This window comes from Agelaius phoeniceus, chromosome 5, assembly GCF_051311805.1.
Source record: "Agelaius phoeniceus isolate bAgePho1 chromosome 5, bAgePho1.hap1, whole genome shotgun sequence".
In the NCBI taxonomy this organism is placed as follows: Eukaryota; Metazoa; Chordata; class Aves; order Passeriformes; family Icteridae; genus Agelaius; species Agelaius phoeniceus.
In genome coordinates, this window is record NC_135269.1 from 5,059,357 (window position 1) to 5,072,877 (window position 13,521).

General features: G+C 41.1%; 1 protein-coding gene across 7 annotated transcripts in view; it reads right to left on the minus strand.

The window, feature by feature from the left end:
• CACNA1C (calcium voltage-gated channel subunit alpha1 C) overlaps positions 1-13,521 on the minus strand; it is a 416,899-nt gene that overhangs the window by 153,110 nt on the left and 250,268 nt on the right. For all 7 annotated transcript variants that reach the window (XM_077178180.1, XM_077178176.1, XM_077178177.1 and 4 more), the window contains exon 7: positions 12,847-13,043. In XM_077178180.1, the coding sequence (XP_077034295.1) occupies positions 12,847-13,043 (197 nt within the window). The remainder of the gene's footprint in view (positions 1-12,846; positions 13,044-13,521) is intronic.

Below are 13,521 nucleotides of genomic sequence, written 5' to 3' on the forward strand. Positions count from 1 at the left end.
AGGAATGTATGATTAGGAGGTAATCTTCAGAAATTCCTCAGGAAAAAAACTGAAGCTTAATGTACATAGTGACTAAAAAATGACAAAAAACATTTAAGCATTTCCATCTATAAATTTGAGTGCATAATGAAAAGTATTATCATCTTGTTGACCTGGAATAGTCTTTCAGATGTTCTGAGTCTTTAGGACAGGTGAAAAGGAGTGGGAAATTAAGGTCTCAGAGCTGACTCAAGAGAGAGAGATGGGGGTAAAAAAAAGACAAAAAATCCTAACTTTGTAATAAGCAAAAATGTAAAAACTAAAATAAACTAGACTTACTTTTAATGACTTAGGAACAATGGCTTAAAACACAGGCAAAGGCCTCCAGATGTCTTTGCTCTTTGTCTGGGTAGAATTTCTTGCTAAGCATCAACACCCTAATAATCTTAGAGGGACTCTAAGCCACAGTCACTCCTTAGAACAGTTCCTAAATTCACATTTTGTAGCTGGTGCTATCAGATGGATGCAAAGGAGACACCAAAGAATTCAACCCAACTTCAGTTTGAACAGATGACAGTCAAAGGAACAAGCAGCATTTGATCAGCTGGTCCTGTTTTGACAATCATATTTCTTTTATTTTGAAATACTGAAGAAAAAAAGGAAATTTTAAGCTCAGTTGTCTTCTCCAAGCTATTAACGCTCTACTTACTGTGTTACCTCAACTATGGAATTTTACAAATTCTGTATGTGCATTCTCTAGGTACATATAAATACCTATAACTTTTTTCAATGTCTTCATGAGAAAGGCAAGACAGAGCTGGGTGAAGACAAGGGCACAGGGATCATGAACCAAGGCAGAGGATGCTCCAGAGAGGTTATTCTGCTATAGAGCCACTGCGGGATAAAGACGAATAATTTAGACAAGATTCATCACATATTGGAGAAATAGTAGGACAGTAGGAAAAGTAAGAGAATTCCAATGTTTAGCTTGGTTCCCCAATCATTTTGAATACTCTCTAGTGATGGAAAGAGCAAATTAAAAGTCACTCTGAGGCAGAAACATTGGCAATTTGTACAGAATTCTCTGCAGGAGCTAAATGGAGCCATTAACTGAGAAAGAACTGCCTTGATGAGGACAACAGAAACATCGAGATTAATTTACAACAGAGAACCCCTGAGAAAGAATCAAAGAAACTGCAGCAATGGAAGATGAATCCAGAAGAGAGAAGGGGAAGGTGGCAGACAGATCTGAGAATGGTGAGTCTGCAGAGGTTGCTTCTTCACCTCTCCTAACAAAGATTGAAGGTCTTCAAAGATGTTGAACCTGCTATAAATGTCCTCACCCAAGTTCACCTGCCCTGATCCAGATGAACCATAACTTGTGGTTTATTAATTAAAAGCTTTTGGTGTAGCTATAGTTCATTGCTACACTGCCTGATCTCCCTGACAAGAGGGTGCAGTCTCCAGAAGTGGCCAAGATTCCCCACACAGCCCTGCAACAGAAGACAAATGGAAGCAGTGCTGGGGCTCAATCTTCAGAGCTGTGAGAGCACACTCCTGCAGGAGATACACCTTGACTGGCTTGAGCTTCCTGGGGACACTATGCAAAGGCAGGAGTCCTACAGAAAGGGTCCTACCTCAAGAGCAAGGTGGGAGCTGAGATCAGCTCTGCCTCAGAACCAGGTCATTGCTTGATGGCAAAGTGAAAAACACATCAAATAGCTCATCTGAGCTTCTCTAAAGTTATACAGGAATGCCACTTTGCTGTTACATGGAGCAAACCATGTTTGCTTTGCTTGCATGCAGTTTGAGGGAAGTGTATTGCTACCAGTAGAATTTGCCACACTTATTTTTTATAGCAGCACATTTTCATCACTCATTAAATACAGGCCCATTTTCAAGGATATGCACATTTTATCAGCTGGGAAAGACTGTATAAAGTCAGAGAAACATAGAAAAAGACCAAACTTTCATCTATCTAGTCCCAGATGACTGATACTGACTGTATGTTGTCACTGAGTCTTTCCACTGTGTTTTTTAGCTCTCAATATATAAGCACTGAACTCCACAACATTATTTTACTCGTTAGTAAACTTCCACATTCCTATTTCATCTGTTTTCAGCTTGGGTGCACATTGTTTTTTACAGTCTGATGTTTTTTACCAGACCCAGCCATTATAAAAAAAACAAGGTCTCTGTCTGAGGGTAGGGAAGAGAAATACAGCTTGCATTCAAATACCAGCAGGTCAAAGTGTCTGTGGCACACAATGCTTCAGCTGAGCTGTTTTCCACTGCAAGTTATTTCTGTTGAAAATGCTTCCTGATCTCCAGCACAGCAGTTTGTGCTTGCTGGAGAGGTAGAGAATCATAGAACCATTAAGGCTGGAAAAGACCTCTAAAGATCAAGTCCAAGTACCAACCTAGAATCAAAACCCTGTCCAGCACTAGAGGGGAAATGCTGAATGTGTTTAGCAGTGTCCTAGTTAAATCTGTGGTTTCAAATGCCCTTCACCCATGTTTACTGTACAACTTCAACAGATGGCAAAGGCCATTTAACTTCACACTTTTCAAAACAGAGGGAAAAAAAAACATTAGGCTCTCCCTTCACTTAAAAAATCCCAGCAGTGTTACTGGCCTCTGTTTTCACAAAGTGGCAACTTTTATTAGCAACCAGTAGTGCTCCAAAGGGACATGCACTGTCATGGCAAATCAGCTATCTGAAGAGTGGATTTGCTGACAAAATCTCAGCATATTAAATTTTGTTAATACAACTACCTCTGGGAAATTCCTCTAGTCAGCTAGGGGAGGGGAAACAAAAATAATCAGGAAGCAACCATTTATACATCCTCCCATCCCACCTGCAATTTTGTGCTTTCTTGAGGGACTTCTCTGTTTTTCTGTGAAAACTGGAGGGTGCTACATATCTCTGCAGCATGTTTGGCAATACAGGGATTCTGAACTCCCACTAAAAACATCAGTTACACAGCAAGAAATCCTTACATCAAAGAAAAATTCTAAGCTCCAATAAAACTCTTGCTTTGCCACCTCACTCACTTTCTCCAGGCTTAATATGTAAAAGAGAAAAAAAAAAAATTGAATGTATCTCAATTCAGTTTAACATGGAACACGTTAACCAAAAGTGAAATATTGAAATTCAATTACTGCAAAGTGATAAAGCAACTCACATTCTAGAGCATGCTGAAACAGCTGCACTTTGAGGATGTAAAAAATTCCCTGAAACTGTTCCCTCAGAAGTTAGATGGTTTTTCTCAGTGGTGGCTCAGGTCACTCTGTCTGCTCTGAAGCTGTCTGGGTCACACAGACCAGTGGGGAAAGAACAGGCCAGACACAGAGCCAGGCTGGCTCTTGAAGATGTGAGGCCCAGACTGAGCAGCTCTTCAGCACTTCCCACAAACACATCCTGCAGTCAGCTATGCCAAGCCCTTGCTCTTGATCCATCCTGCTTGTTGATACAGATGACTGACAGATCATTTCCCCACCTCTCCTGTACTCAGCAGCTGCCATCAGTAGTGGTATTACTTTGGCCTGATTAGCACTCTGCTCTTCATGGTTCCTGAAAAGTGGATCTGCTTAGAGGAGGTTCCTGCCTTTGAGCCACCTGCAGTGTTCTGCAAAGCAGAGAGGCCAAGAAGGGCCATAAAGGCTCTCCTTTCTCTCATCTGACTGATTACATGGGTGCTTGTTGAGTGAATTTGCAATTTGCAGAAATGCCATGGAGTGACCTCCAAAAATTGTTTGGTCTTGTGTGACTTAATCAGACTTAATCAGAGCTCCAGAGATAAAAGTCACAGAGATTTATGTGAGTTGCCTTATTCTCACATAAGTGTGTACAACTTTTTTTTTTTTTTTTTTCCCTTTAAAAGGAAAAGGTTGGGCTTTGAAAAAGTCATTCAAGAGCCCAAAGGCTATTTAGCCACAGTTCTTCCATTACAGCCACTGCAGCAGTTCCATCTCTTACTGCTACTCAGTTATGTAAAAACCTTTTTGCCCTTTAAAGTCTTTGGAAATACACGCCAAAAGAATAAAGTGTTCAATTCAAGCATAAAAATATCCCCTATGGTGGTGCATTTCCAAATATAAAAATTTCACTTCATCTTAGAATTCTGGGCTATCCCTTCCTATCTCTGTTTATTTTGTGTTTACATTTGCATGGCTGATTATCCAGAAAGGATTTCTGCCTGTATAACTATTCCTGTTTTATAAATGCTTCTATTTATCTCAGTGCAGACTGATAGCAATTTCTTCCACAGCTACATCAGAACAGTACTGATTGCTGCATGCACAGGAATATAAAAGCACACACTATTCATTGATTTCCATAGTCAATTAAGTCCTTAAAAATAAAGATTATGAAAAACAGCACTATAAGATGTAGATAATCACTACCTTCTTTAAAAAGTGAAGACAAGACTGTCAATTTTTTTTTTTTTTTGCACCTGATTAGTTTATTCCAAGTTCTTCTATATTCAGTTCACAATCTAGGAACCCTAGGAAAATTCTACAATTTAGATAATTAATCCAGTTTCCAGTTGTGAAATCACATCCAAAATGATCAAATAAAATATACAATATCTAGAACTCGTAGCACAGAGATAATAAACCTTTGTCTGATAGGCACTCAGGGATACTCTAAAAGCTCTAGAGGGTTGCTGGAGAAATTATTATCAATGAGCCTGAATGAGCTCCAGCTGCATTACTGACACAAAACTACCCCTTCTCCTTTTCTTGTGAGTCTTATAAGCAACACCACATACGTAAGATCAACACAACATTCTGACTGATTCCTTCTAGATGTGCTTTAAAAGTCAATAGGGTCAATGCTCTGTGGTGAATATTCATAGAATAGTTTGGCTTTGAAAGGACCCTTAAAGGCCATCTAGTCCAACCCCCTGCAATGAAAAGAGACAAATTCCACAAGATCAGGCTGCTCACAGCCCTGCCCAACCTGACCTTTAATATTCCCAGGGGTGGGGAATCCATCAACTCTCTGGGCAACCTGTGCCAGAGTTTCCTCACCCTCACTGTAAACATTTTCTTCCTTATATCTGATCTAAATCTGTCCCCTTTCCATTTTAATTCATCACCCTCTGTCCCATCACTACATGCCCTTGTAAGAGAACCTCTACAGCTCCCTTGTAGGTCCCCTCTAGGTACTGGGAGGTCTCTCTGGAGCTCTCCTTCTGTTCTCCGGACTGAACAACCTCAGCTCTCTTAGCCTTCCACAGAATCACAGAATTTCTCCACAGGAGAGCTCCTCCAGCCCTCTGATCATCTTCCTGGCCCTCCTCTGCACTCACCCCAACAGCTCCATGTCCTCCCTGTGCTGGGCTCCTCAACAAGCAGGGCTGGATGCAGCACTCAGGTGAGGTCTCACCAGAGCTGAGCAGAGGGGCAGAATCCCCTCCCTCCCCTGCTGCCCACAGTGCCTTGGATGCAGCCCAGGACATGGCTGTGTGCACATTGCTGGGTTATGTCCAGCCTCTCATCCACCAAAACCCACAAGCCCTTCCCAGCAGGAAGACTGATACCTCTCATTGACTTCTAAACCCTTTGTTTTACACTTCTGGTCTCTGTATATTTTGGAAGATATGCTCAATATTGTTTTTAGGTTTCCAGTTTGGGTGCAGTTCAGAGGGTTGGAGTTACAAGGAGACAGTTCTAGAGTGGGCTATGGGTGCAGATAAACTACACCCTTATGACCACTCATCATACTGAGCCCTCAAATCCTGCCCAGGCAGAAATCCCTCTGAAACCAATGAATAAAGCCAATATTAATGGACTAATTCTCTTTGCAGGCAGGAAGGACTTGATATTCACAGTAACACTGGTGAAGATTTAATTGTATTGCCCTTTGTCTTAAAAGCAAGATGTTAAAACAAGTTAAACTCAAAATAAACAATAATTTAGTAAATGGTTCTATACCCATGACTTGTGTCCTGACCTTAGGCCTATTTCCTTGTCTTTTTCTTTCCCAGGATCTGGGTAATGAACCAGTCTGTTATTTGTGAATTTGTCTGGTAGATATGGGTCCACAGCTAACAAATCTGATGATGTATTTTTCAGAAGGCATCAGTCATCATTTCTTGATAAAACTGGTGGTAGGGCTCAAGAAGTGCACACACAAACAGAATCACTCAAAATCCTAAATTGTGTAGAAATGTCCCAGTAGTTTAGCCATTAATTTTATAGCTCTGGGACAAAAGATTAAAGACAAGAACAGTCTCTGTGGTGATTAGACAGCAGCAATTAGGATACAGTCTAAAGAAGAACAAAAGAAAGAAAAGTGAAAGGGCAACAGAAAGACAGGGCTATTAAAAAGGTCCTTCCTACACAGGAGCACTGGGCAGAGGGTCTCTATTAACACCTCCCATAACCAACCCAAAAAAGCTTATTTTTAATAGAGAGTTTCTTTTTATATAGAGGAAGAGGGCTGAGAAGTCCAAAGTTGAGTTCTGAAGGGCTCAGAAAGACTTCATTTCACACAACAAGTGTATTGGACAAATGTTCAGCAGCAGGTTTTTGTGGCAGGTGCCAAGGAGTAAGTCACTGCTGTTACTCACTTTCAAGTGAGTGGTACAGCAACCATTACAGTTGCATGCACAGTTGTTAACAAGGAAAACAGACTGAAGTCAGAATTTATGCAAATTAAATGTGCAAACTGCTTTTTCAGTGCATTGATGCTGTGGCCCTTCAGTGCTCTGAACTATGGCCCCTCTCCCCTTACCCACCACTGTTACAGCAGATGGAGATGAAATAACCTCTGCAGTCACAGTCATGGGCTGCTCACAGTTGCATGCTTATTCTTTGTAAGTTTTTCACATTCATGCAAACCCCTGCCAAAAAGATGATTAAAAAAACCTCAACCCCACAACAATAAAAGCCCAGCATTTTCTTGGAGGGGCGGAGGTAGATGGGGAATAAACACCATGGAAACATGTAGACAGATATATTCTTAGAATCAGATCATTCTCTTTTGTGGAAAGCCTTACTAATTCAAGCTTAAGTGCTGCAAGAATAAAGGGTTAGAAGGAAAAACACAGCTGGCGAAAATTGGGGGTTGCAGCGCTGCGTTTAATGTCTTCCACTTTGTGGCAATATCTCTGAATTTCTCACGTCTTCCTCATTGGCTGCAACAGGCTGGAGGAGGGGGGTGAGAAAAGCTCACAGAATCTGTCAATGCTGTCAGCAAAGTAAATTACATCTGTTGTTCAATTTGTTCCATTCTGATTTCATGATGGGAACTGTAAGGGTGACTGTAAGCCCGTGTTTCAAGCTGATTTAGTGACTCTTGAAAGTATGACCTCAAAGACTGAGAGGTGGAGGGAAGTTTCAGGACAGCCTGTATGTACATCTATATCTATATGTGTTTGTCTCTGCTGTCCCTGGGGATGTGATGCTCCTGAAAGTTTACACTGATTCAGTCTCACTGAGTTGTGTCTCTCACTGCACTGTGGTGGCTCTTCTGCACTGTTTTAGACTATTAACTCATTTTTTTTGCCTAGGGGCTGGGGAAGACTAACAAGGATTTTTTAAGTCTGAGGGAGTTAACTTCTTATGTGCCAGTTTGGACATCTCTTGCAGGGACAGGTTAGTGGCCTGGATGTCATCCAGGCTTGGCCTTAGTCCATCTATAATAATACCACACTCTTAAGTTTACACTTAGAGCCTTGAGGTAAATTGTTCCTGGAGGCACTGCATGTTATTTTCGGAGACTCCACCAAGTATTCTGAAGTGTTGCCCAAATGACATGGGTCAGAGCCAAGACTCCAAAACTGATGGCAGGCTCAGGGTTGCTCATTATTAATAATCTTCAAGCAGATCAAGCAGAATTACTCAGTCCTAGAATTCAAGCTGTAAGGGGCAAGCAGAACAACTCAGGACCAGGTTCTCCACTACCCAGCAATGTGAACAGCCCAATACAACAACATTTGGTTGTGTTTTGCAATTTCTCTCTGCTTTGTTTTCATTTATACATACAATTGCTTAGATGCAGGGCAGTGGAGAGACCAGGCATGTAAAACTCAGGCTGCAGTGGATAGATTTGCATGCAGTGTCACAGGTCTCCAGCTGCAGAGAGCACATGGCACACAAAGATGAAAACCTTTCTAGAGACAGGGCACTGGCCAAATTGTGTTTAACTCAGAAACAAAGGTTCCCCTGAAGGAGAGTAACAAACTGATTAAAAATAATTAAAAAGAAGATCCATTAGGGAAGGTTGAAAGAACTGAATCTCCTCAGATTAGAAAAAGATTAAGGGAAGACAAACAATGCCTACAAATATTTAAACACTATGTTATGAACTGTTCAGAGATTAATTTTCCTTCTTAGTCAACAAGACAATACAAAATAATGGACTGCAGCAGAGGCTGATTACAAAATACCAAATGATTCAATTTTCAACATCTGGATTTTCGTCTGCTGTTGGAAGTTTCCAAGACAGATAGGTCTTCAGAAATGGGCCTTGGTGCCTGCACCAAGCGAGCTGCTAATAATGCTGACTGATCATACATTAAGGAGAGTTTTGAGAAAAATAACCTCAAATCCTTCTAGAATGCACAGGAAAAGTGATAATAGGACATATCACAAGAGGTGCCTGTTTGCTCAGTGGTTCTGTGGACTGGCTGCCCATGAGACCAAGGTGCCTGCATGGGACAAAATAAACTTGTAAGACTGAGGCAGTACAGGAGATGTGTTTCTACAAACATGTGACACTCCCTTCCACAAAGATCAATTCTTCAGTGAAGAGTTAACAAGGCTGTTTTGCACAGATTTTCATCCTGTCCAATATAGTTATTTCACATTAAAAATTTGGCTCTTTTAAAGTAATTATCCTACCTTCCATGATAGAAGTGTCAACCTGTTTTCCCTAACATTTTTCTTTCCCATTTCAAAAAAAAAAAAAAACCAACCAATCTATTCACAAGTCTTATCTGCTAAGAGAGAGAGAGAGGAGATTGGAAAGTGTATTGATCTTAGTGATGTCAACTCCTTCTAGGGAATAAAAGTTTATTGCTCTCCTGTCTCTGACTATCTTTTTGTGAGGATGTGGATCACAGGCTGGGAAACAGTACTCCATGAGAGAGGAGACAAGCTTCCCTGCACAGGTGGAAAGGCTGCACTGGGAAGCATGAAGAAGGAAGCAGGAAACTGAAGTTAAAATTTGAAGAGCTATTAAGTGAATTAGGAGTCTAGGGCTTGTGGAAGGTCACACAGCTTTCTAACTTTCAAACATGCAGCTTTAACCTTGCAAACTGTGGCACAAGACAGACATTGGTTTCATGAAAACACTACTATATTTTTCAAGGCAACATGCTGAAATGTGCTAAGCTCCCTCCATTCCCACTGGGAGAAATGCAAAGATCTAGGGATCTGTCAAAAGTTGGGTTGTTTTGGGTTTTTTTTAGAAAATAAGAAGATATAATTGAGAAGCACTTGTATAAAAGCTCAAAGCAAGGGAATTGCTCCATTGCCTCAGCACTGCCAGCCAAGTAATTCAGCCCAGAGCTTTATCTGTTGTTCTGCTGAGTTTTAGGTCAGGCACACATTTTCAGGTTTAATAAGGGAGCAAAGAAAACTCTCTGCATCTGCATATATGTCCTTGGAAGACTAATCTCAACAGATACCAAGGCCCTGATCAGGCATCTGTAAGTCCTCACATTGTACTATGACTGCATGTGAGAAATCTCAACAGCATGATCAAGATTTTGCAAAATACAAAGTGACATCCTGACCTTTTGAAATTAATGAGAATTTTGCCATTGACCCCAGCAGGACCCCAGATTCAAAGCTTGTTATCTACCCTGAATTGCAGAGGAGCTAAGAACTTAACAGTCTGCTTGAGCTTTGAATTCTCAGCACTTTTAAATATTAGCTCACTAGCTTACATTGTTAAGTGTAATGAATGACCTCTGAAAATCATCACTTAAAATTTTTGTCTGCAAAACCGTCCAATTTGCAGCCAAAATTTTCTTACACTCTTTTTCTACTTGTACTTTCAGTTTAAAATGGACAACAAACTCTGTATTTCTAATTTAAATGACTGTGCAGATTTACACCCTTAAAAAGCAAAATTTAATTTTTGTGACCTCACTGTGGTTTCAGGAGATTTTTCAGAGCTGAGAAGAGAATAGTCTCCTATCTCTGCACCCTGTGGAGATGCAGCTCCCAATGGGCTATGACAAGTCCACTCTTCCTCAGCCAAAAAGGCAAAGACCAGGGAATAAAGTTGTGTATGAGTCAGACTGCAGTAAGGAAACAGTGGCTCACAGTAAATTTAAGGTAGACATTCGTATCCTACCTCACTGAAATTCTTTCTCCAGCAACTGAAACGTTGCATCTTTTCTATCCTTTACCATCAAGAGTACTCTTCCTTTTGATCTGGCTAAATTAAGCTGGAATGCCCTTGTCATGGACTCTGGATCTGACTGTATAAACCACAATAAATATGGTTGGAAATTGCATGAAATGGCAGGGTGAGTGTTTAGAGACTGTTTCTACATATAACTATAAAAGCAGTAGTGTTTCTCCTAGGTGTGCCCTGCAGCAGATGCCCAAGCAACACCTGCCCCCAGCATGGCACAGACCCCTCTGCAGAAGGAAACACCTCAGACACCTCCCTTACCAAAAGGCAAACACTGCTCAGAGCTGAGTTCTGGCTGCTTCGTCCATATAGCACAAAGAGGCAAAAGTCAGATGGGACAATTGTATTCTTAGGATTGTTTCCAGCAGCTTAACCGAGAATGTCTGCCAGCTCAGCTGTTCAGGCATTTACTCAAACTTTGTATTTTCTGATCTTCAAACATAGGTGATACCTTTTTTCCTTTATGAAATAAATTCCTTCCTCCTCAATTACTGTCTTTTTTTTCTGCAGTGCTAACTCTTATCATTTGTAGTCTTGTCTAGGAATAACTGGGAACTGTTGATAACAAATATTTCTGCTCTTCTCAAAGCAAGCATTCTAACAATGCCATCATCTAAAAGGCTCACTATATGCATGCCTCTAAAAATAATGACCATCCATCTGTATTAATTTAAGGTCTAAGTTCAGCATTCTGTCTCCAAAGAAAAAAAAAAAAGAACAGCTCAGGAAATCAGTGAAAAAAAAAGCTGGCTGAATACCAAACAAAAGGCACGACTAAAACCCAGTTTGCTGCAGGGACACCATAAAATCAGACTGTCTGCTGCAGTCATGGTAGAAAATTTCTTGGAAGTGAGTATTTACTTTTGGCTCCTGTTATTAGATAACTGATAATGAGTTACAAATGATTCATATCAAGCCACGAAAATGACACATGGGCCCTAAAGGGTGGAATTGGAAGGGTCTTTCATAGCACATGTCTTTGGAGAAAGTGATGATAATGTGTGGAGAAGTTTCACAATTCTGAATAGTAAACAGGGCCAAATATATTTTCATTTCTTCTTCTAATATCATTTACTCTCTCCCATTCCCCTGTAAATAAATCCTCTCTATTACACACAGCATGGAGAAATATGAGCTAAATGTGGTAAAATGCAGGTGTGTTATATGTAGCCATAGCTGAACTGTCATTTCACTCAGTTGTTCTTCTGACTTTAACTTCTGCTCTTTACTATTTTATTAATCTATACCCTCTTTTCTAGTAATGGCAATTTTTTTCTCTCTGAGACCCAGACTCCCCTTGTGGTTTGATCTCTGCCCTTTATCTCAGGCATTAAAAAGAAGCGATAGTCACTATTCTAATCTAAGCTTAAGATAAAGAGACAACTTCTAGCTGTTCCACACAGAGACCATCCTTTGCAGATAAGCTAAATCTTCAAAGGGAAATCTTGCAAACTCTAAATCACTTGTGGGTAGAAGGCAGCTTTAGGCTCAGGTCTAAGAGAGAAGCTTGTTGACTAACAGTGCAAGCTGCCTCAGTCCAGATTATCGTTTTGTGCGCTTTGAGCCTTCTCAAGTCAAACTGCATCATGCATTTTAACACGTCCTTCCATCTGGAGATCCAGGTGTGTCATGACATGCCAGACTTACAAGCTGGTGTGAGTCTGGGTCAGTCTTACACAGACAGGACTGTGCTGTGAATGAATGAAAGACCTAGGTCATGACATACTGCTGCAAAAGCCAATAGCCAGAGCTGTATCCAGAAACACATTTATCTAGGATTTACTGGTGAAAGCTAAACCTAGTGCTAACTCCTGCAGTATAATTGTATTGCAGTGAATTTCCCAATACATTAGGAATTAAAAGGTACAAATTAAAGCTGAGGAAATGCCCAGAATTAGGCTACAGGACAAGATGAGTCTCCATTTATATTACAGGTAATATCATATTTTGACTAAACATACGAGCATGATTGATACCAGAATCAGAGCTAACAGCATTAGAATAAATTCTTCTATGACAAAAGCCATAATCAGGAGGACTGCTGGAATTTGTGAGGCCTTTCTTATAAAACCTATAAACTGATCAGTGTAGTGCCTTTGTGACACAAATGCCATGGGTAGAGCACATGGTTGTCTGTCACAAATTCTTCTACAACAATAATCTGGAGATGTACAAGATGTTTCACTCCTGCAGAGAGGGTCTTTCAATGACTTTCTCCTCAACCAAGGTACATTGCAAACCTCCAAATCAATAAGCCATCTGCCATAATTCAAAATTAAAACATCAATGGAAAGTCAACATTTACATTTGGTTTCGTTGCACCAGAGAACCCCTCCACCTTACTGAGCAGTAAGCTGAGTTAATTCAAGCTCCATGCTAGCAACCATGCCTTCACTCTAGAGAACAAGCAAGAAAGCTAAAGCCCCCAAGTTTCAACAGAGCTGTGAGCATGAGCAGGACTCAGCCCGGCATTTTCAGATACGTACCCAGTAGAGCACATCTGTCCAGCCCTCCATGGTGATGCACTGAAACACCGTGAGCATGGCAAAAGCAAAATTGTCAAAGTTGGTAATGCCATGCTTGGGTCCCTCCCAGCCCGCCTTGCACTCGGTGCCGTTCTGACACTGCCGCCCGTGGGCAGACTGGGGGGCACACGGGGACGGATCATCTTCTGCAGGTGTATCTTAAAGGAGAGAAGGGGAGAAAACAGCTGAAGGAAACCATTTGGCACACTGAGAAGCAAGTGAAGGATATCAGATTTCAACAAATGTATTTCACAGTGAGTTTGACAGATTTCTCAGGAATACACAGGCAACTGCTCGCTGTCGAGCTTCACTTTCTTTTTGCAAAAAATAATAGCCAAGCTGTCAAATTTTATAGTCAAAACAGAGATGAACTTTCCCTCCCCCCCGCCAAAGCATACCCTCCTGTGAGGAAGAATTCATGCCTTCCAACATGACAGGGAGTATCAGATCAAGCCTATCATGTTTCATTAGGCTGAGTGTCATGGCCAGCATTCTCCACCTGGCATCTGGGTTAATCTGGGAGGCACAGCACTGACTGGCACTGCTGGAGGAGGCTGAGCCCCTGCAGCAGACAGGCTTCAGTGCTCAGGAGACAGGCTGATGTGGCAATGGGCCACTGCTGAATTACAGCAGGGA